We start from the raw sequence: 22,501 nt of genomic DNA, 5'->3' as shown, positions 1-22,501 counted from the left end.
AAAGTACAACTTATTTAGTAACTACTGTTCACCTCTTTCATACATACACCTCTGTATGTATTATTGTAGGTTCTACCTTACAATATAAAGCGCCTTGAGGCGACTGTTGTTGTGATTTGGCGCTATATAAATAAAATTGAATTCAATTCAATATCAAAGAAGTGTATTTTTTTGCTACACATAATATTTCCTTTGTGTAAACTGAATAGATGCTGCTTTTAGTGTAATTACCACCTAAAAAGGTTTAATAATTTACCGGTTAGTTACTTATGGTCAGTGTAAGAGGTGGGTGATCAATTAGACTGTTGTTGTCACACTTAACCTTTCAAGATACAATGATAATAACATTGTTCAAGAAAGGCTTAAAACAAAGGGAAATCAGCTGTGTACTGAATTCATATAGGCATAAAATAAGGTAAGTCTGCATTTCAAAAGCATGTGTTTTATGAGATACAGTTTCCATGACAAATCTCTAAAATGACAAAAGATGCACTTTGTCTTTAATATCTTTAATAATGTAAATCTGTGTTGTGTTTTAACAGTGAGAGGCATCTGAGAAGAGTTTTAAAACTTCTAGGGTTGAAGTCTGAATTAGCCAGACAAAAATAGTGCTGACTTAGTTTATCGTACAAAATTAGCTTTCCTTCTCTGATATGCGTTATGTAACTTTCACAACCTAACCGCAACTTAATATAACACAACTGTGGCAAAAGTATGGACAAAAGGGAGAGCAAGTTAAACTTACGTTGGCTGTGTCCCAATTAAGAGACCGCACACTTGGAGTATATAAATGTATAAAAAAAAAAAACACCCAGCACGCCCCTGCGGGCGGTTTATCCTTCAAGCTCGGGTCCTCTACCAGAGGCCTGGGAGCTTGAGGGTCCTGCGCAGTATCTTAGCTGTTCCCAGGACTGCGCTCTTCTGGACAGAGATCTCCGATGTTATTCCCGGGATCTGCTGGAGCCACTCGCCTAGCTTGGGAGTCACCGCACCTAGTGCTCCGATTACCACGGGGACCACCGTTACCTTCACCCTCCACATCCTCTCGAGCTCTTCTCTGAGCCCTTGGTATTTCTCCAGCTTCTCGTGTTCCTTCTTCCTGATATTGCTGTCATTCGGAACCGCTACATCGATCACTACGGCCGTCTTCTTCTGTTTGTCTACCACCACTATATCTGGTTGGTTAGCCACCACCATTTTGTCCGTCTGTATCTGGAAGTCCCACAGGATCTTAGCTCGGTCATTCTCCACCACCCTTGGGGGCATCTCCCATTTTGACCTCGGGACTTCCAGGTTATACTCGGCACTGATGTTCCTGTACACTATGCCGGCCACTTGGTTATGGCGTTCCATGTATGCCTTGCCTGCTAGCATCTTGCACCATGCTGTTATGTGCTGGATTGTCTCTGGGGCATCTTTACACAGCCTGCACCTGGGGTCTTGCCTGGTGTGATAGACCCCAGCCTCTATGGATCTTGTGCTCAGAGCTTGTTCTTGTGCTGCCATGATTAGTGCCTCTGTGCTGTCTTTCAGTCCAGCTTTCTGGATATCAGCCACCTCCTCTATCTGCCGGTGGTACATACCGTGCAGGGGCCTGTCCTTCCATGATGGTTCCTCGTCTCCCTCCTCTTTCTTGGGTTTCTGCTGCCTGAGGTATTCACTGAGCACTCGGTCAGTTGGGGCCATCTTCCCAATGTATTCTTGGATGTTCGTTGTCTCATCCTGGACTGTGGTGCTGACACTCACCAGTCCCCGGCCCCATTCCTTCCGCTTAGCGTACAGCCTCAGGGTGCTGGACTTGGGGTGAAACCCTCCATGCATGGTAAGGAGCTTTCTTGTCTTTATGTCAGTGGCTTCTATCTCCTCCTTTGGCCAGCCTATTACCCCAGCAGGATACCTGATCACGGGCAGGGCGTACGTGTTGATGGCCCGGATCTTGTTCTTACCATTCAGCTGACTCCTCAGGACTTGCCTGACCCTGACCAGGTACTTGGTGGTTGCAGCTTTTCTAGCGGCCTCTTCATGGTTCCCATTCGCCTGTGGGATCGCCTGTGGGATCCCCAAGTACTTGTAACTGTCCTCTATGTATGTATGTATATATATATATATATATATATATATATATATATATACACACACATGCAGCAGTGGGTCCTTCAGTCTGTCCTCACTCTGGACACTTCTAGTTGTCACACATGGAAATCAAATGTGTGATAAGCTGCAGGATTCAAACACAAGTGTAACTTATAAATACGTGTTCATACTTTTATTACACAATCAGAGAGAAAGAAAAAGAGAGAGAGTGCAGGACAGACAGACAGGTGACAGTCTCAGGTGTATACACTGCTACAAACAGGAGGATTTAGTGTTTGTGTTATTACGAGTGCTAAACAAGAAGAGTTCCCAGATGGTACAGTGGACACATGTGTGACTCCTGTGATTAAAGCATCTTTCTTTCAGCTTAACGAGTGAACCGTCAGCTCGTTCAAATACGCGTTAAAGTCAATTTGGCTCGACAACACCGAACAGAGGCAGTAATATAACATAGCTAACATTAACAGTGCAGTGAATCCTGCTTGTGCCGTGATATTCAGGACTGCAAACCGAGCAGCATTCACTGACTTTCAGCTTGTTGTGTTTGTGGATATATGACTGACTTTAATTATGCATAAAAGCATCACATTATCTGTCAGATTAAGGACAACTATTGAACTGCGTATATTTTACAGTAAAGGCTTTAAAACCAAGTTAGTGCAAACATCGCTAATATTTGTAACTTTGCTGACATGTGGCCAACAGTAATGTTTCAATGTTCTTCGTTATTAAACATTTGCACGTAAATAAGTGACATAATATTCAGTACTTACTTTTGAAAGTTTACTCTTTGGCCGCCCCGCTTCTGCCGTCTGCCGTATTTCTCGGCAAAATTATCCACATTCACCGCTGCGCTATGAATTGTGGAATATATGGGACCATGAAGCGTGCACCGGACCACGCTTGATATTTGGGGAAATCGACGGCGCATTTGGAGTACGCATTTGGAGTACACTTCGAATTGGGACAGGCGTCGTCGCGTCGCGGTGACATAATAGGTCTTTTAATTGGGACACAGCCGTTGTGTTGTTACTAGCATGAACTGTGGTAGAATTCCGGTGAGTTCAATGACCTTACGTTCTTCCACTGTCACACGTTGATGACGTATTTGGAAATCAATTTGGCTGGCACATGACAACAGCGCCACCTGCAGGAAGATTTTCTCTCTGTCTGATAGCTCGTGTTCTGAGACCTGATGACTTTTTTCCTGAGAACTGAGACCTGACATTTTTTTTTCTGAGACCTGACATTTTTTTCCTGAGACCTGACAACTGTTTTCCTGAGAACAGACCTGACATTTTTTTGTCTGAGACCTGACAACTTTTTTCCTGATACCTGACGACTCTTTTCCTGAGACCTGACGATGTCCTAAAATGTACACCGTTCTATGGAGTCTTTTTGTTCTTATCCGTTTATGTATTCGCTGCCCTCTATTAACCAGGAACCAGTAAAGTTTTTCCAGAATGCCGCTTTAGTATCTGGACAAGATCAACAGAAGTTGTCCAGAGTTGTTTTAATAAAGAGATTGTGCATATTGCCCCTGAGTCCAGTGTTCACCTTGAGACACAACACAATAAAGCACAAGCACTTTAATAACTTTAAGACCAGCAGCCGCCTATATTACAAGGTGTATCTCTATATATTTTCTCTATACATATTATTGCCATGGTCCACTGTTCTATACACGCAACAAAGCTAATTAAATATGCAAAAAGCATCTGCCATCTGGCCATCCCCAACAATATGCTATGGATGTGTCTGCATGGTTGAGAGGAAATTTTCTAAGTATATATACTTGCAAGATGGATGGATGCGGCTGATACACCATGAGCATTCAAAGGAACACAGGAGGAGTACAAAGGGCATCCTTTATCCATCCTGCTCCCCATAGATATCTTCAGAAGCCATTTACGGGGGACATAGAAGGACTTTCTTCTAAGATTCATGTGTTATTGTGACCCTGAGGAAATTGTGTGTATTGGGGTTGGTTATTGCGTACTTGTATATGTAGACGTATCACTCTGTGTGTGTGTGTGTGTGTGTGTGTGTGTGTGCGCGTGTGTGTGTGTGTGTGTGTGTGTGTGTGTGTGTACATACTATTGCATAACATTGTGTGAGCCTATGCAACTTTTCTTGTGTTCCTGCGTGTGAGAGATTGTGTGTTATTTTAACCCAGAGGCTAAGTGAATGAACTGTGCTTTTGCATCCTTTAACACCCTCTTTGCTGTCACTACCGCTGTGCAGTTACACTGTCGCACTCACGGTAAATAACTGTGCCCAAATTAGTCTTTTTATGGCCTAAAAGAATAGAGTCACACCATCATGAATGTTTAATACATTTTCCCAGGCTCTTTGCTGACAAAAGCATAATTAAGGCTCGCACATAACGCGCTGCCTCAACGAAAATGCACCATTTTCAGCAAATTCAAGAGTGGTAGTTTGGGAGAAGACTCATAGTGTTGTTCTTCCTAACCACACTCCTGTGCCTTGCTATTAAACCTAACAGCAGAACATGTAAACAAGTTGCTGCAGAGGTTGCAATCTTTTTTGCATTTATTGTAATCGTGGTTTAACAGTAGTTTTACGCTGACATGTATTGTGTATTGACATGATGTGTTCTTTGTGCATGTGTAAAGCAAGCGCCTAACTAAATGGTCTGTGTGTTTAAATTAGTTTACTCTCATTACTTGACTGCCAATGCTTTTTATCTTTCTGGATACGTAGGATGTTCATACTTCCAGATGAACAGAATCAACTTTTTGGGATATCCTTATCTGGATGATTGAGCATGCATGAAGGCATAATTTGTGTGTTAAAAGAAAAAAAGTGATTTATATTGTTACACTAAAAACTAAACTAAACAAATTTAGCACGGAAAATCCGAATAAATCAACCTTTACTTTCAAACATTGCATTTTAAATACAGGCAATGCTCTCGTTATTTCCAAATGTGGGCCTCGTGCATGTTTTATGCCATCTTTAAGGCAATGTCTATGAGCAGAATGCTGAATAATTGACGAGATGTGAAGCTGGATCAAACGGCAAGTCTGCCTCTGTTTGTGCCTCTCTGTATGCGCAGACTTTTCCTGCTGTGTGTGCTGCTATGAGCTTCCATTAGTGTTTGTGTGTGGTCAAAGGTATAAAAGAGTGTGTTTTCAGACCTTGTAAATACCTACAGATGTATGCAAATGTGAGCTTGACAAAAAAACAGCTCAAGTATTATTATTTTTTAATCCCTTACCTGGTTTGATGATGACTTATTGTATTGCTGTGGACTGAAATAAGCTTTTAAAATAGAAACTCAAAATTTTGCAATAATTTAATAATAAATATGGGTTTTAAAAAATTTATATTCTGTTTAATTCCATTTTTAACAATGTGTTCAAACTTTTTTGGGGGAAAAATTGTTACATGTATTAGGGGGTACTAAATCCACTACTTACCCAATCACTCACACACACAGACTCTATTGTACACTATTGTACACTCACATTCAATTGAGCCTGTCATCTTCTCTAATGGCCATCTACTCCTAGAGAGCTATTAGAGTACCGGACATGTTATTGGAAATCAAAGAGGATTTGGAGTCCAGAGCATCCTCCTGCAGGAGTAAGTACCTAGCAGAGGTCAGCTTGTTACAAAAACACACTCTGTCAACTCTGACCGCCAGGATGGATTAGTAAATCTCTGCTTCCTTCATTTTAATGGTTACTCTGGTTATTTTAGTGAAATGATGGCATGCAACCACATTTTTAATCTATGAAAGATGCATGCTGCACATGTCTGTGATGCTGTAAATTTACATTTTCCTCTTGTTATGTCTTTGTTAACTGTGTTAGCAGCTTAAATGCATTTATTAAGTGTTATTTGCCAGTAGCTTAGATCCTTGCAAATGAGACTGGAATAGATGTGTAAATCAGACTTTATAGATATAATTCATGGTAACCTTAACAGTAAGCTTAAAAGGACATTTTTAAAATTACATGTCTTTCAGTGATACTTTCAGTATACTTTCAGTAGAGTACAGGACATGTTATTGGAAATCTAAGAGGATTTGGAGTCCAGAGCATCCTCCTGCTGGAGTAAGTACCTAGCAGAGGACTTTCAGTGATACTTTCAGTATCACTATCTTAGTGGGTTTAAATTGGGTATATCTCTTTAATAATATTAGATAAAATTTCGGGTTGAGACTTCAGAACAAAAAACAGCAGTTTCTTATTTCTCAATAATAAAGAAATTTCAGCTGGAATAACTGAATCTGCTTGCTTGATCTGAAGTTTTAAAACATCGCTGAATAACCCTTTCTCAATTAACTTGTAAGTGAGATTAAGACTATGTCATAAAGGTCTGACTTTTTTCTTATTTTCAGAATTCATGTGTAACTAAAATTTATACATGAATTATGTGCTGTGTTACTCGACAAAAATCTATTCATTTTCTTCTGTTTATCCTTAACAGGGTTGCAGGGGGGCTGCAGTCTATCCCAGCTACTGTAGCTTGAGAGGCGGGGTACACCTTGAACAGGTCACCAGTCTTACACAGGGCTAACACAGAGAGACAGACAACCATTCACACTTATAAGCATCTATGGGCAATTTAAAATCACCAGTTAACCTAACACCAATTGCATGACTGAGTTGTGGGAGAAAGCCAGAGTACCTGGAAACAACATACAAACTGTGTCAAACTCAGGACCTTCTTGCTGTGAGGCAACAATGGTAACCACCACACCACCTTGCTACCTTAAATGGTAAATGGCCTGTATTTGTACAACGCTTTACTGGTCCTAAAGGACCCCAAAGCGCTTTACACACTCAGTCCAGGGCAGCTGTAGGTAGCTACAGCCGCCCTGGGGCACACTGACATAGGCGAGGCTGCTGGACACTGGCGCCACCGGGCCCTCTGACCACCACCAGTAAGCAACGGGTGAGGTGTCTTGCCCAAGGACACAACGACCGAGACTGTCTGTCGTTACAAGACGAACTGCCAACTCCTGAGCCACGACCAGATTAAAAAAAAAATTAAAGACTTAACAAGACAGATGATGAAATGGAACAAGGAAAGTGTGATCTTTCCTAGATATCATAGCTTTTAGCTGGTACCTGTTACTACTGTCTAGATTTATGAAAGAAACTATAGTTAAAGGCAGCTAATGTGGACTCCATTACTGCACATTTGTTTTTCAGCACTGTAATTATAAAATGCAATCTCACATAGTGTTTTTGGGGAAAAAAATCTCTATTCGCAGGCATCTATCCAAGCTAAGGGCCACTCTAAGAGAGAGCTAAAGGTGTCTTTGAGTCAGCACCACTGTGTGGTGTCTAAGCAGAAAACAATGCCAGACCCCCAGAGCAGAGATGTGCATTAAAAGCTGTGGCTAACAAAAGCCACACAGTGCAATTGATCTAAACTGTGTGCAAAGGCAGGACTTTGGGGAAATCAGAAACTTCATTAAAGTTTCATATTGTATTTCTGTGCACTTGCAGTTTCACCCTGTCTCTATTTACTTAAAGGCCCATACTGAGCAAAGTTAGAGTTCCCCTCTGGTTTTGCATTGCAAAAGCTTTAACAGTGCAACTGTTTTTCAGAAAAAAAATCAAAGAAGCATTGTCATTGTTTCCAAATATAAACAAAATGAACACTTTTTGTTCAAGAAATGCTTCTTTTAACATTAGTTTTGAGTTCTTGCACCATTTCTTACATCAGGTTATGTTGATGATAGTTTGAATTATCCATATTTTCACGACGCAAACATAATGTAAGGCCATGCCAGAATATATTAACCCAGGGAAAAAAAGTATCTCTTGGGCAATATGTGTAATATAGAATCAGAATGCATGACCACACAGTGTGGACCACCACATCGACTATTTACATTTGTTTATACTCTCTTTGTATAATCTTCTCTTTGTGGCAGGCTTTCCACCTTCTCATTCAAACGGGAAATATGCAGAATGCCAACAAATCACACATTGCACTGACTCTCTGGCAGACACACAAGCACACACCACACATACTACTGGGGCATTAGTCAGCTAGGGTTCCCCTTGCGCTGCAAATGATCTGTGAAAAATATACAGAAATCCTTTGCCAGTCCTGGACAGATAAATGCACACATTCACATGCACCTATTCACAAATTCAAGTATACAAAGGTGCTAGCTCCGTTTCCAAATCTCTTTCACACACACATGCGCACATGGCAGAACCAGGAGGCAGATATCATTGATAGCTTCTCAGGTTTGAAGGCCTTTTCCTGGCAGAGGCTTCTAGAAATACTGGTACTCATTGTCTAGTTTCTTGCTGGGCCTTATTTTGTCTCAAGCTGTGGCTTCATAAATCACAATATCCATTAAGAGTGGAAAACCATAGAATCAGGTGAGCACTTCACAAAGCTTAGAACTACTTCACTAAAAAAACCCAACTAAAACAAACAAATGCTGTACAAAACAAGTGTACTGTATTAAAGTAAGCAGCTTAGTCAGCTCAGATTGTGTAAAAGTTGGATGAAAAAAAGTGTAGATAATAAAATGTGCAATACAATCATGTCATAAAAATGTACAACAAAGCAGGACTATATTACAGCCAGTGCATACTTTGTAGATCCACTGCAGTAAAGATATAATCCAGAAAAAAGATTTGCATGCATGAATTGTCAAGTGGCCCTCCCACAAGACTCAACTGGCAGGTAATTGGTGATTCCAGATTGACCATAGGTTCTGGCTATGAGAGTGTATCTATTATGGCTAGTACTCAACCCCTTCTCCAAACACATTAATTTGGATAAATGGTTAGGGAAATGATGGACGAATGGAGATAACTTGGGAAATAATTTTATAGCATAGAAGCATAATATTTTCTTCATTCAGTGTTTCAAGACATTGTTTTGATAAGAATTTATTTAATTAAGTTGCACGTTTCCAGTGGAATACTCAAGCGACTGCATTTTTTTTTGTGTTTGTGTTTGTTTTGTTAAATTATTTTGAAGATGATTTGATAAAACAACTGTAGTCACAACTGTTCGCATGCGGTTTAAGTGTTGTACAGATCCTGACTCACTTTTATTTCCCAAGGTATTCAAAAAGGTTACTGCACACTGTAAAGCAAGGTCCTATGATTTAGTAAACATTCCTGTGACCCTTTTATTTTAAAAAGGAGTTGTTTCTCATGCAATGTCTGCTTTATTTGTAGCCACTTCAATGCGCTTAAGTTGCCTCTGTGAGTTTATGTCTCAGTCTGCCTCTGAGCTCTAACCTTCAAACTACAAAAGTGCTCTGATGCTATGTTCAGGCAGTGCACACTTTGATATAGTTCTAGATGTGTGTGAGTGCATGCATGTGCATATGGCTGTGTGTGTGAAGCACAGCCCTCATGTGACAACGGTGCCCTTTTCAACAACAAAATCACAAATCAACCATGCTTAGCTACACATTGTTTCTCTCAAATGTCTCCAGCCAAAAATACAAATGCTTCCCTCCTTACAGCATCGCATGAGCCCTGCTGTGTTCACATCCAGTGATGTCAAGCAACATAGTCGTTACATTCGCAGCTCACATTTTTCCATAGCTTGCAACTTAAGTGTGCTGTAGGTGAGATGAGTTGACACAATAGACAGGAGGTGAAGGGCAGGAGGTGCAAAGAGAAAGAAAAAGGTGGTGAGCAGGAAGGGGAGAAGTAAAATGGAGTGGGGAGCAAAGAGAGGAACCTTTGGTGTTGGCAGAAATTGTTTCTATAATGTTTGAAGGCTGCAACAGTCCAATTAGGCTGCAAAGAATCAGAATTACACACGCACGCACACACATGCACACACACACACACACACCACTCTGCCCTGTTAGAGATAGAAGCAGAGAGCGAGGAGGAGAGGATAGAAAGGAAGGGATGGTGATGTGGAGTGAAAGTGGCAGTGAGTTTTGTAGAGATGGCAGAAACCAGGGGAGAGCAGCCTCTGTGCTCGTGACAGCAGCTGAAATCCTATCCACTGGAGGAAAAGGGAGACGACACTTCCATGAAGGAAATGCCCAGGAAAAATGAAGCAAGTGGGGGGAAAGGGGGATTAAAAAAATGACAGAAAAGAAATATGAAGGTGCAGTGTGCGAGAGTCACAGCAAGAGATGGAAATGGTAAACACAGAAATCTTTGGACATTTGTGCTCCTTAGAAAGTAAAATAAATAGGTGACTGTTTGGACAGCTTTGGTCAGTGTGGGTGGGCAACAAACTAGAACTGTTTGCTTTATTTACAAGTATTATTCCATATATCAGATCTCATCCCTGCTACAAATTATTGCCAGTGTTTTCCCCTGAAAAAAAAAGCCTCAAAGCCATGAAAAGCCTTTTTAACTGCAAAGGCTGTGAAGAGATTGTGATTGTATAAAACAGTATTTTGTGGTTATTTATTTCCCTGTGTGATGGAGTAGGAGCTTAATTGTGCAATTTTCTCCCTGCAGCATTATCAAAGTCTTCATAGTTTTATTGTTTTCTTCACCGTCTATTTTGCAGATCTTGATATACCAGTTCTGACAGTACACCAGACCATCAGCGACGTGCGCGGCAGTTACTACCAAGAGAAGACAGTATTCCTGCGCTGCACCGTCAACTCCAACCCTCCCGCACGCTTCATCTGGAAACGTGGGGATATGCTCATCGAGCAGAGCAAAGACAATGGAGTGGACATTTATGAGCCTCTTTACACTCAGGTACACATGTACAGCTCACAAACGCTCTGCCAGGTGTGGAGTCGCTCCCTGCTTTCTGCCCTTACCTTCCCATTTCAACCCTGTTCTTTTCTGCCATCAAGACAAAGCCTCACCCAGCTGAACGTATTTCATTCTCTCGTGATTATTAATTGAATATGTCTCACATTCAATGTTTACTTAGACAGTGTTGTGGAATTAGCGTTGATGTAAGGTTGTCATAGGAATTGAACTGTTTCTTTCTTAAACCTCTCCCCTGAAGAGCAATTATCCAATAATTCTCCACGGCAAGACTGATAAGCTTTGGATTTGCTGAAACTGTGCATGTTTTACTTGGCGTTAAAGGACTTGCAATCAATCTGTATGGCTATTTTTAACATGATTTGATTCCATGTGTATTATCAGTGACCTGTGGAGCTGTATGTATCAGACAGTTAGCAAGATATGTCATTTAGATGGATTTATTTTTATGATAGCAATAATTTCATCGTAACCTGCAACATTGTTTTGATTACATTATTCAGTGTGTGACACTACGCTTACTTTTTAAGTCAGTGTGACACTCCAAAGTGGGAAAAGCCCTTTAATGCTCTGTATTACCTCTACATAGATTACAACTAAGGCTAACTACAATTTTATGTCATATTATTTTGTGCAGTTACAGGTTATATCACAAAAAGACATTTTAATATATATATTTAAATACATAATATGTTGTGGATGCTAGTACTGGACTCTTCACCCATTGAAGGTCTAACTTACTTTTAGGAAATATGCATCCTCCATATTCAATGTTTTATGTGAGACATTCATTCATAACTGAAACATAACTTCATAATTTGAAGCAGATTTAGTTTCAAACTTTCAAAACAATATATCTCTTATTACTCTCTTTCACTATTTCATGCAACTAATATTGACTTGATTAAACTAGACAGTTGCAGCTGATAATACACATTATCAGCTGCACTATGTGTTGCTGTGGTTTCTCTGTGGTAGTCGGATAGACCTATTTTGCATAAACATTACTGAAGTAATTACTGTGAAAATACTATAAGCTACTAAATCCAAGTAAAACAACAAAAAATTACCATGGGCCAGGCATAATAGGTTCAATTAACTTTAATAACGTGGCCCTTTTTAATGACTAAAATTTTCATTAATCACTCTATGCAAACAAATCCCAAAAACTCTAGAAATATACTATGTCAGGAAGCCTAGAACATGGTAGGTACACTGGAATGCCTTAGCAAACACATGAATAATTATGTATTACATTTTTACATTGTTGTTTATAGTAGCATTATGAGATTGTTTTTCTTCCTTTCTATCAGCGTTAAGGCAAGCACGCTTTTAATTAGGTTAAAATGAACTGGCCATCAAGTTGAACAGTCAGTTACTTGTTCATTTACCCAGCAATATCCAGCTGAAAAAACTGCCAAATAAACAGTCCCCAAGCTTCATCCCCAGGCTGAGCACACAATTGTTCAGTTAGTACAACTGTTCCCATTTTCTTCACTTATCAAAGCACCAGTCAGCAACAAAGCAGAGCCCCTGGAGTTCAATTAACCAGCCAGCAAAGCTCTTCTCAGGGCTGCCTAAGACACTGCCTACTGTATCAGACTCAAAGCCTTGATCTGAAAATCATCAGTGATGTTAAGAGATGTGTGACTGCTTTTGTGTGTCCAAGTCAGTGTCTGTACATCTACATGAGAAGAAGCGAGCACACTGCTGAGATTGCAAGTAGCATGCTTTCAGAAATAGAGAGAAGATGAACAGATTTAGTTTTTATTTTTGAACCAGATCAGTTTCATTTTCCCGATGGTTGCATGTGAAAGATATTTGGAATTTACCAATCAAATGACAATGAATGAATATTTGAAATGCTTCACTTGATAACCAGAGCGTGCAATATACAAGGGCAGGATGCGTGTGTGCATGTATCTATGTTAATATTTGAGCTTCTCTCAGTTTGTATTTAACCCGGTTCAGCATATTAAAGACTTTTGCACAAGATTACAGCCCAGTTTAAAAGAGACTGAAATAAACGCTCTGGGTTTTCAGGTTTATGGATTACGATGAAAATGTGATTTTTGTTTATTATGTTTATATTAATGTTAATGTGATTAATTCTCAGATGATTCTTTTTACAGCACAATAATCCAACATGATGTTGTATGATGTCCTGTTTCTCATATTCAGGGTGAGACCAAGGTGCTGAAGCTGAAGAATCTCAGACCCAAGGACTTTGCTGATTATACCTGTCAGGTGTCAGTCCGCAATGTGTGTAACATCAAAGACAAGTCCGTCACCTTCAGGCTGACAAATGCTACAAGTAAGTTTTTTAAATTTGTGTTTCATTATCATTACAGTTCACAGAATTTGCGGGTGATACATTCCTAGAACACCCGGGAATTGTGAAAAACCACAAATTTGGGACGGGGTAAAAGAAAATGACCAATAAACTTTTACAGTTTAAACCCAAAATATGTGTTTGGGCTTTAAGAAGAACAAAACAAAAAACATGAGAACTGTATTTATTTCCAGTATTTTGTATTTCCTATGTAGTGGCAAATCCAATAAGTACATTTTTTGTGTTGGGAATTTAGTTGGGGGAAAAAAGCCTGACTGTTTTGATCAATCATGATCATGAGAAATGAAAAAGCCATGGACTAGTCAAGTCAAAAGAAAGTGTAGAACCATTAGCACCGCTTATTAAGAGATTTAAGTGTGTGCATTTATACATTTGAGCCTATATGTATACTTGTGTGACCCTGTGTGGATTAGAGAAAATCTCAAATAATTTCAGACTTGTGCACATAATTCTTGTTCTTCACATTCAGTAAAGATGTATGTGGTACAGTCATTCCACCTTGGAAAAAGGACTGTTTAAAGAAATCTTTATCAAAAAACCCAGAATTACCAAGATAATTATGTCCATGATGAATGTATATACATTTCTGACCACAACTGTTTACAACTTTACAAAGCCAAGATGTTTTATTTCTGTCGATGTACAGAAATCCTCTAATAATTCCATCTTATCTGACTATTCTGATCATGTTTGCTCTGTGATTGTGCAGGAATCTCTAGTTCTGTCTTTCTCTCATTGTTAAAGTGTCTCCTATCTTTACTTGTTCAGGAAATAGGATTCCTTTTTTCTTCCTCTTGTTTTCTCACTTCCTGTATGATCTCTCCCTCTGTCTTCTTTTCTCATAGTGAGTTTTTTTTCCCCTCTTGCTTTTGACTTTCCACTGAAATACGGTCTCGTTCTATCTTCCTGCCTGCCTCCCAGTGTAGGATATTGTCTATCTGTCTTGTTGTACGGTTGCTGAGAGCTCATCTCAGGGCCGTCAGCTGTAATTCAGTTGTCACACTCCCTGTTATCTCCAATTCACTTTGCACCGCTCTGTCCATCTCCACGCCATCGCCCGGCAACTCTGTTACTTACAACAACATTGTTGCCATTGACAACCCTGTCAGGTTCGTTACTGTCAGTATGGTATTCCACAAGGGAGAGGGCCATGCCTGTCTGAGCTGTATTTTTTAAATGATTTTTTTTCCTATTGTGTTTATTTTCTCCTCTTCCTCCTCTTCTAACTTAACTTTCTAAATGTCGGCTAGCCTAGATTGCTTGACAATTAAGTGTTTGAATTCTTTTTTTTTGAAGGCCATTATTCAGTTATATTTATTTCCTTTCAGTAATTAGATTTAATTTATTTGACAAGAGGGTCCTTGTGAGATTTAATAAAACATGAGTGTTTTAAAACTCTACAAGGTTCTTTCTCTCACTGAGCGTTTACTCTCATAAGTTTACGCTAATTTTATTTAATTCATTTTAATTAGTGAATTGCAATTTTAGTTGAAAGCAGGCTGTTGAATAAACATGGAGCCTTAAAAGCTAAACAGGAGTTTAAAACTCCAAAAGATCAATATTCCCTCGACATACTGTTTAGTACTGCAGTATGTCAAGTATGTCATACTGCTAGTAAACACATCAGAGGGTCATATATGCAACCAAAGACTGGAATGCAGTGTTTTTTCTCAAAAGCACATACAGTGATTGTAAAAATTGTTTTATTTGTAGTGCAAATTTTTACAAGTATAAGTGTAATGTATGAATATATATAGCTATTAAACACTACAGTATTGCAGCACAACATTAGGACACTTTTTAATTTGAGTCCTGGTGAAAAGTTGTCCTGCACTTTGAAATCCATCCATCCATCCACCTCTACTTACTTCCATCTTCTGCTTCTACTTACTCATAGGGCAATAGGTGAGATACGCCCTGTACTGGTGACCAGTCTGTCACAGGGCTAACACAGAGGTATACAACCATTCACACTCACGTTCTCACTTATGGCCACTGCATGTCTTTGGACTGTGGAAGGAAAACAGAGTACTTGGAAGGAAGCCGTGCAGACAAATGGAAAATATGTAAAATATGCAAAAGGACATAATTACCTTTCCCAGTGTAGATCACATTAACTTCATTTTCCATTTTGCTATGTTCCCACCACTGTTATTTGCCCCCCAGAAATAGGCATCTTGCAAGTTTACAGCCTTTATTATTAAAAATTATAAATTTCTACAATAGATCAGCTATTTCACACTTTCCTGTGAGACTGTGCTACTTTTCACTGGCAATAACAGTATACAGTATATATCAGCAACACTATAGAGTATATTTTTTTTATGATGAGCACAAGGTTTTGTGACACTTTTAAAATATATTTACAGGTTTTGAACTGAAGATGTTATCCAGTGAAAAATAAGGCCTCTTTTGAGATAAAAGTTCCCCAGGAGTCTTCTAAAGTGTGCTAAAGGTGGGAAAGATACAAGAAGTCAAAGAGAAGAAACTGTGACAAAGTTAGGAAGAAAATAAACAGAATTTGGCACCTCTGTTGTTAAAAAAAAAAAGGAAAGAAAAAGAGACACGAGGACGAAACAACCAAAAAACTAACTGAATTAAAAATAAAACAGATGGACACAGCTTACTGAAATATTTCAGAAAAACTAATAGTTAATAATTAATACTAATAATTCAGTATTAGGGAAATCAGCTGTAGCTCAGAGACACCCAATTAATTAGAGCAGACAACACTTATAACACAATGTTTTCTTTTAAGAATATAGAAAACACACTTTTAATAGACAATGGCCAAAAGGACATGGCAACCAAACACGAACAATTTACCAGTGTTAAAATCAAAAAGTAGGGAAGGAAAACAAACAGGTCTTCATGCTCCCGCTGTGTGAGATAGGGGTTCTTCACGACCATTGCCCCAGCCTTCTTCTGCTCCCCTCTTGGGATCCTGTGGCTAAGATCAATTGTATTCCCACAGCGCACTCAACACACATACAAAGACACACACAGCAAACACAGCAATAAACGCCTGCCTGGCCCTGGCATCAGGGCTCAGAAGCTTGCCAAAGCAGCCAATCTGTCTGGACCTCACAGCCTCACAGACTGATCGAAAGCGCACACCGCTTAGTGTGTGTATGCGTTTCTTTGTGTGCACATGTCTGTGGTTACAAAAGAAAGAGGAAAGAAATGTGGTTAAGGGGAGAGGGATGAAGTGTGATTATGTCTGAGTGTGCACTTTTCTTCACTTCCTAACCTGCCCTAACAGAGCACAGATATCTAATGAGATGAACTGTTAAAATAAAGAATAGAGAGAATTGCATTTCCTAAAACAACTCCAGATTAACTGCATTAACAAGTTTATATACCTTAGACTTAGACTGCACCATATTGAAATACTCACATAAACACACCTAAGATTAGGGATGGGTATCGTTTAGGTTTTATCCGATACCAGTACCAAACCGGTACTTTTGAAACGGTGCCGGTGCTTAAATGGTGCTCGAACCGCTGCTTAATCAATGGAAAAAAACACCAACTTTGTCCAAAAACCTCTCATGTTCAGCTGTTTTTTTGTAAAAGGATAACAATGTTAGCCTTTTCTGCAGCTATAGGGGATTTATGGTATCACTCTTGGCTGGAAGCAGCAGAGGTGGGACCAAGTCATTGTTTTGCAAGTCTCAAGTAAGTCTCAAGTCTTTATCCTCAAGTCTCAAGTCAAGTCTCAAGTAATGTCAGGCAAGTCAGAGTCGAGTCTCAAGTCACTGGTGTAAAAGTCCGAGTCAAGTCACAAGTCTGAAACTTTGAATTTCAAGTCCTTTCGAGTCTTAAAAAAAAAAAAAACACGAAAAAATAATGTTGCAGTTATATGCTAAATGTAAATATTAGACCATGTAATTTTAAAATCTGTGTTTTTCTCAACACATGACAAAATAGTGAACTTAGAAAATATACACAAATTGTGAAATTGCACCTCTATAAAATGCAGCTCAATTAAACTTAGCTCCTGGAATAATTTTCACCGACAGTTCTGAGATAAGCTGCATGTTATTCTTGGATGCGGTTGTAGGACCAGCTTTAAAATCGCATGACAAAAATATCATACACATTAAAAAAAACTGTATCACCAACGTAGCCTGGACAACATTTGCTAGTTAGATGAAGTCAGCTATCTCATCTTAGCATATTTATATGCATATTTATAATCATACGGTTCTTGGAGTGAGTGCATACACTCATGAAGTTTAGTAACTTCAGGTCACTGCAACAAGCCCAGGTACAGTTTACCGACGGATGGGTACAGGACCTTGAAATGCACCGTGTAGAACGAAAGACCATCGTACATATCATAAGTTTACCAGTCTCACAAATTGTCGTCATAAATACACATTCCTTAACCGTTTATTAATAGGACCTTTGAGCTCAACAGTAATTAATTAGCAGTGGAAATAATTTCTGGTAGCATCACAGAAATGTAGCAGTGACAACAATATTGTATGCTGTAATCGTACTGGGCAATTAGTGATACAAAAAACCTGTTTTATCCTGTGAATAAAAGTATATGTTTTTGTCAATGTACCATAATAACAGAAGCGAAACGCAATATTGTGTCAGGACAATTCACTATTTATGCACAATAAATAAAGGAGCATAGCGCGACAATTTCTGTTCAGCGCCAGACTTGCTTGTAACCTATATCACTAATTATGTTATAAAAATGACGTATTAACTACTAAAAAACACTGACCTTCGTGTAAATGCTTGGAGCAGACTAACCTGTGAGCTGGAGTGTTCTGGGACGTTATATTTGATCTTTGGATGGCTGCAATCCAGTCGCGTCTTTGTTACTTCGGAAACATGGCTCGAACAATTTCTCTTCAACGACGTAATCCGATAACAACTGATCTCTTTACCCGTCGGCTTCCCGTGGCTGTCATGCGACCGGCTATTGCAGTTAATAATACAACGGCTTCTTGACATTTTTGTGTTTCTTTTTATCGCTGTATAACTGATTTTAATTGAAAGCCTGCGTGCGCTAGTACCGCTTGCCACGAGTTCCCAGAATCCTTTGCGGTTCTACCCGTGAATGACGTCACATTTTCAATCTCTATATAATATGCATGTTAAATTTTATATTTGGGGTAAAATATCAAGTCTTTTCAAGTAAACCGGTTCAAGTCCAATTCAAGTCCCAAGTCATTGGTGTAAAAGTCCAAGTCAAGTCACAAGTCTTAGAACATTTTTTCAAGTCAAGTCTAAAGTCATAAAATTAATGACTCGAGTCTGACTCGAGTCCAAGTCATGTGACTCGAGTCCACACCTCTGGGAAGCAGTGCTTAATCAATGGAAAAAAAACACAAACTTTGTCCAAAAACCTCTCAGTTTAGCTGTTTCCCTCTTTTTCTTTGGTCATTTTAGCCTTTTTGGCCAGGGTGAAGGGAGTATCTGCCATCAAACAAGAAGACAGCCGCATGTAGCTATGATGGTGTTTGCTAGTTCACCTTACATGCGTTAATGTAATAACGTGGTTAGCCTACTCAACGTAAATTACACACGAACAACATTAAGCTACTCACGCAGAGAAGAACGGCTGCTGCTGCCGTCATCATCCTTCATCATTTCTGCTACACTGGCAGGGCTAGGGGCCAGGACTCTCCTCTTCGTGTTTTTGGGGGATGTTGCTCCGGGTCCGATAACAGGCACCACACCCGCAGTAGATGTGCTCGGTGTGAGGTCTCGCAGCAAGCTATCAAATACGGCACATTTCTCGGCTTTTAACAAAATGCTATACGTTGCCAGGTGTTTCTTCAGATTTGAGGTGTTACCTCCTTTGACACTATCACAGTATCACCTTAAAGCACTTGTTGCAGGCTGCTGAGTTTGCATATTTTGCTGTGAAGTACAGCCAGATGTTTGACCGCTTCGCCTTGGGCATTTTTAATCTGTAGCTCTGCTCTAAAAGAACGTAGGTACCTGGGCCCGCCTACTACGCTTGCAAAGGTAAAATGATTGGCTGGAATCCAAAGTGTATGACATCTCAGGGAAATAAAGCACCGAAATGTGCGCTGCTTTTCGGTCTGGTTACTACCGTTTATGTCAGAACGATACCGGTACCCATCCCTACTTAAGATGCTCCTAAATCATCTAAATCACTAATACTACCTAAAGGCACGCTATGAAAACATGTAGTAACGGAAAAACAAAAGCAAATTTCAGGTCTCAAATTTTATAGCACATATTTTGATACTTTAAACAAAAACAAGAATAAAAATTAGACTTGATCTCAAAAGAAAACAAACATTTCCTTTCACGGGTGTAAACATTCTCTCAGAAAATTACATCTGTAGACTCAGATTTCCAAAAATGAATAGAAGTATAAAACTGAAATAAATAAAGTGACAGATGCAGAAACAAAGAAAATGACACAAAGAACAGAGAAATACACAGGGGGCAAAGGGAGGGAGAGGTATAAACAGATGGACACAAAGATGGAAAGAGAGAGATTGTAAAAGACAAAAGCAGTCAGCGAGTTGCTTTTTAATCTTCTGTAATATTCGTTTAATGAGCATATTTTGCTTTTCCTCACTGAGCCCCTTGTTTGTCCTTGTGTACCACTCACCGCTTAGATTAGATACATCCAACTAGGTCACACGATTACTGCTGATTCACCGCACTGGGACAAGGGGAATGATTGATTTTTATATTATAATCCTACCCTGGGATTTTAGTACTGGCTTCTGCCCTCTAGTAACCGTCATCAGAGACCAAATCCTCTTCCCTTGCCTCTCATAAAGAAGAACATGGGGGCATACTCTGTAAGCTTGTCATGTTATTTAAAGTGGTAGCGTACAAGGGTTTAGGGGGTAATGGAACATGAACCGGATGTGTGGCATTGAGTAACTTAGATGGTCTTCACCATGAGTGAAAAATACTCTAGTATTAGTAATACACTGCATGTTTAAAAATTGGGAAAACATGCATGAGAGAATATATGTGTCAAAACCCATAAATCAACTAATCTCTTTATAACCTCCTGCTCCCTATTTTAAAAGTTTTAAAGTAATTTTCTCTTCATATCTTCTCATCGTTTTATGTCTATATTAAACAAAAAGAAAGAGGGCAGGCCAATTTGTTTAACCAAGTTCATTCGAAGTGAATAACTTCTGTCATACAAAATTTTTTTAATCTGACCTGAAATATTCTGTAATAGTGGCACCTGCAAGTATGTGTGTGTGTGTTCTTGTGATTTGGCACCATTCAAATAACACTGAATTGAAATGAAATGGAAAAACTGAAACTCTTCTTCTATACACAAAGGGAAAAAAGAAATTGAAAAGTAGAAATTTCTTTCACAAATTGTCAGGTTTGTTAAATAATTTACAGTTAATATAGATCACAGACTTCTGACAAGTTCTTACTGTGTGCCTTTGATTAAGTTAGAAACTCCACTTATTATGTAGCTCCTGGTGTCAATGTAGATTTTTTTTTGAAGATTTTTTCCTCCTGCTACAATGACATAAATGGAACACATTTTATGGGAAAAAAACACACAACAAGAAGCAAGGACACATACACAAAAATTGGGAGAATTTAATTTGTACGTGCAAGTTTATTTAGTGTTTTATTGATTATTATAACACATACCACACTATACCTTCAAGATAATATGGCAGTTGTACAATTGCACGATATATATTATTATTATCAATAGGAGGCTAATCCTACTGCAAGTGAATTCCCCCTTGAAAAGTTGAAGATCAATGGGCAATCTGCAATAATCCTCACTACACTAAAACCTCTCGTAGGACATTTTATTGCACCTGTGCAGTCAGTTTTATGTAAGGCTATAATCCATGCCAGGAAAGGGTTATGTGAAAGGGAGAGAGGGAGAGACCAGACATATATTTAAACAGAATTTAAAAAGCAAAATATTGTCTTAAAACTGATGCTTGTGCATCCATTATATTTACTTTTTTAATTGTATTATTTATATAGAAATATAAAAATTTATTGAATGGTATGTCCGGGCTGCATGGTGTACCCCCACGTAAAACATTTCACCATTCAGTTGATAAATTTCTCTGACATTTCTTCATCACCCTCAAATCCACTCTAGTTAGGGGATCACTGTGGGGATATGTACAGCCACACCACAGGCAAGAATCGATTTGCTCTCAAGGCTGCCTTGATCATTTTTTGTGAAGTCATTGGTCGGGGCTTTAAGAGTCTGAGAATTTTCTCTGAATTTGAACCTTAGAGTTAAAAAAATATATAGCTTTAGAAATCCAAGGAATTTTGAATACGGTCTTTTTTGGGGGCAGTTTGCATTGCACTTTTTCACACTTTTTTACCCATGAGCAACACAAAAATTGCATTTGGAATATTTTAGGATATTTGCATTTCTATATTGGATTCAGCTGTGTCAGAATATTTTGTCTGTGGCTTACAATTAAATATTTCAAAACGCTTTGTTGAGAAACACTTGACTTCAAAGTGACAACCTCTGCCTTTTTTTGATTGAAAACTGCAGTTGAAATTAAATATTCATTTTCTTCATTTCCTTCTTATATAAATTCAATTTTAATTGTCTTTTTCATCACTCAAGGCTCACGGTAGCTTTGCAACGGTTAAAATAGTTTAAAATTATATTATTTAAACGGATGTCTTTAATTGTCCATCTTTGATGACCATTGTTGTGATCTAATATAATATAAATAAAACTGAGTTGAACTGAATTTAAATTGAATAAACTTTATATTAGCTTTAAATAAACAGCATATTCCAAGACCGAGCCTTCCTTTGCTTCAGAATATTTTTTCTGTTGTATAGCTGCCAACCCTTCATTTTACAATCACACCCTAAACTTTTACTCATATTACCACCAATGATCAGCAAAAAAGTGTTGATTGCTACTTGATCTCCAAACCCATTGGCCAGCCTGCTATCCCGCCATATTTCTGACTAACTCTGCGATAGTGACAAGCGCTGTTCCTGAGTACAATACACAAACATACAGCTCTTGTCAGCTTACACCTCTCTCCAAACCTTTAAGCTTTTATTTCCAGCCAATTTCCCCCCAATAACCCCTCTGCCTTTACCTTAGAGACAAATTAAATCTCAAACAGGTTACACGGGATGACGGTGAGAGAGAAAGCAAACCATAGGGTTTTTTAAAAAATGCAGGATGGAAGTCTGAGGCCGAGGTATGACAGAGATGCGAAGACGTGAAAAGAGAGAATACTGAAGATACGGAGATGACAAACTGACAGAGAGTTAAAGGAAGAGAGGAAGTCGAAGTGTGTGCATGGAAAAGAGAGGCATTTGTTACCTGGTTGTAAACCACTGT

General features: G+C 38.9%; 1 protein-coding gene across 5 annotated transcripts in view; it reads left to right on the top strand.

Moving 5' to 3' along the window:
* mdga1 (MAM domain containing glycosylphosphatidylinositol anchor 1) overlaps nt 1-22,501 on the top strand; it is a 204,458-nt gene that overhangs the window by 105,742 nt on the left and 76,215 nt on the right. For all 5 annotated transcript variants that reach the window (XM_082538193.1, XM_082538192.1, XM_082538194.1 and 2 more), the window contains 2 exons: nt 10,594-10,790; nt 12,990-13,122. In XM_082538193.1, the coding sequence (XP_082394319.1) occupies nt 10,594-10,790; nt 12,990-13,122 (330 nt within the window). The remainder of the gene's footprint in view (nt 1-10,593; nt 10,791-12,989; nt 13,123-22,501) is intronic.

This window comes from Aulonocara stuartgranti, assembly GCF_965226115.1.
Source record: "Aulonocara stuartgranti genome assembly, chromosome: 1".
Classification (NCBI taxonomy): Eukaryota; Metazoa; Chordata; class Actinopteri; order Cichliformes; family Cichlidae; genus Aulonocara; species Aulonocara stuartgranti.
The sequence above is the reverse complement of the archived record's forward strand: the minus strand, read 5'-3'. Positions and strand labels throughout refer to the sequence as shown.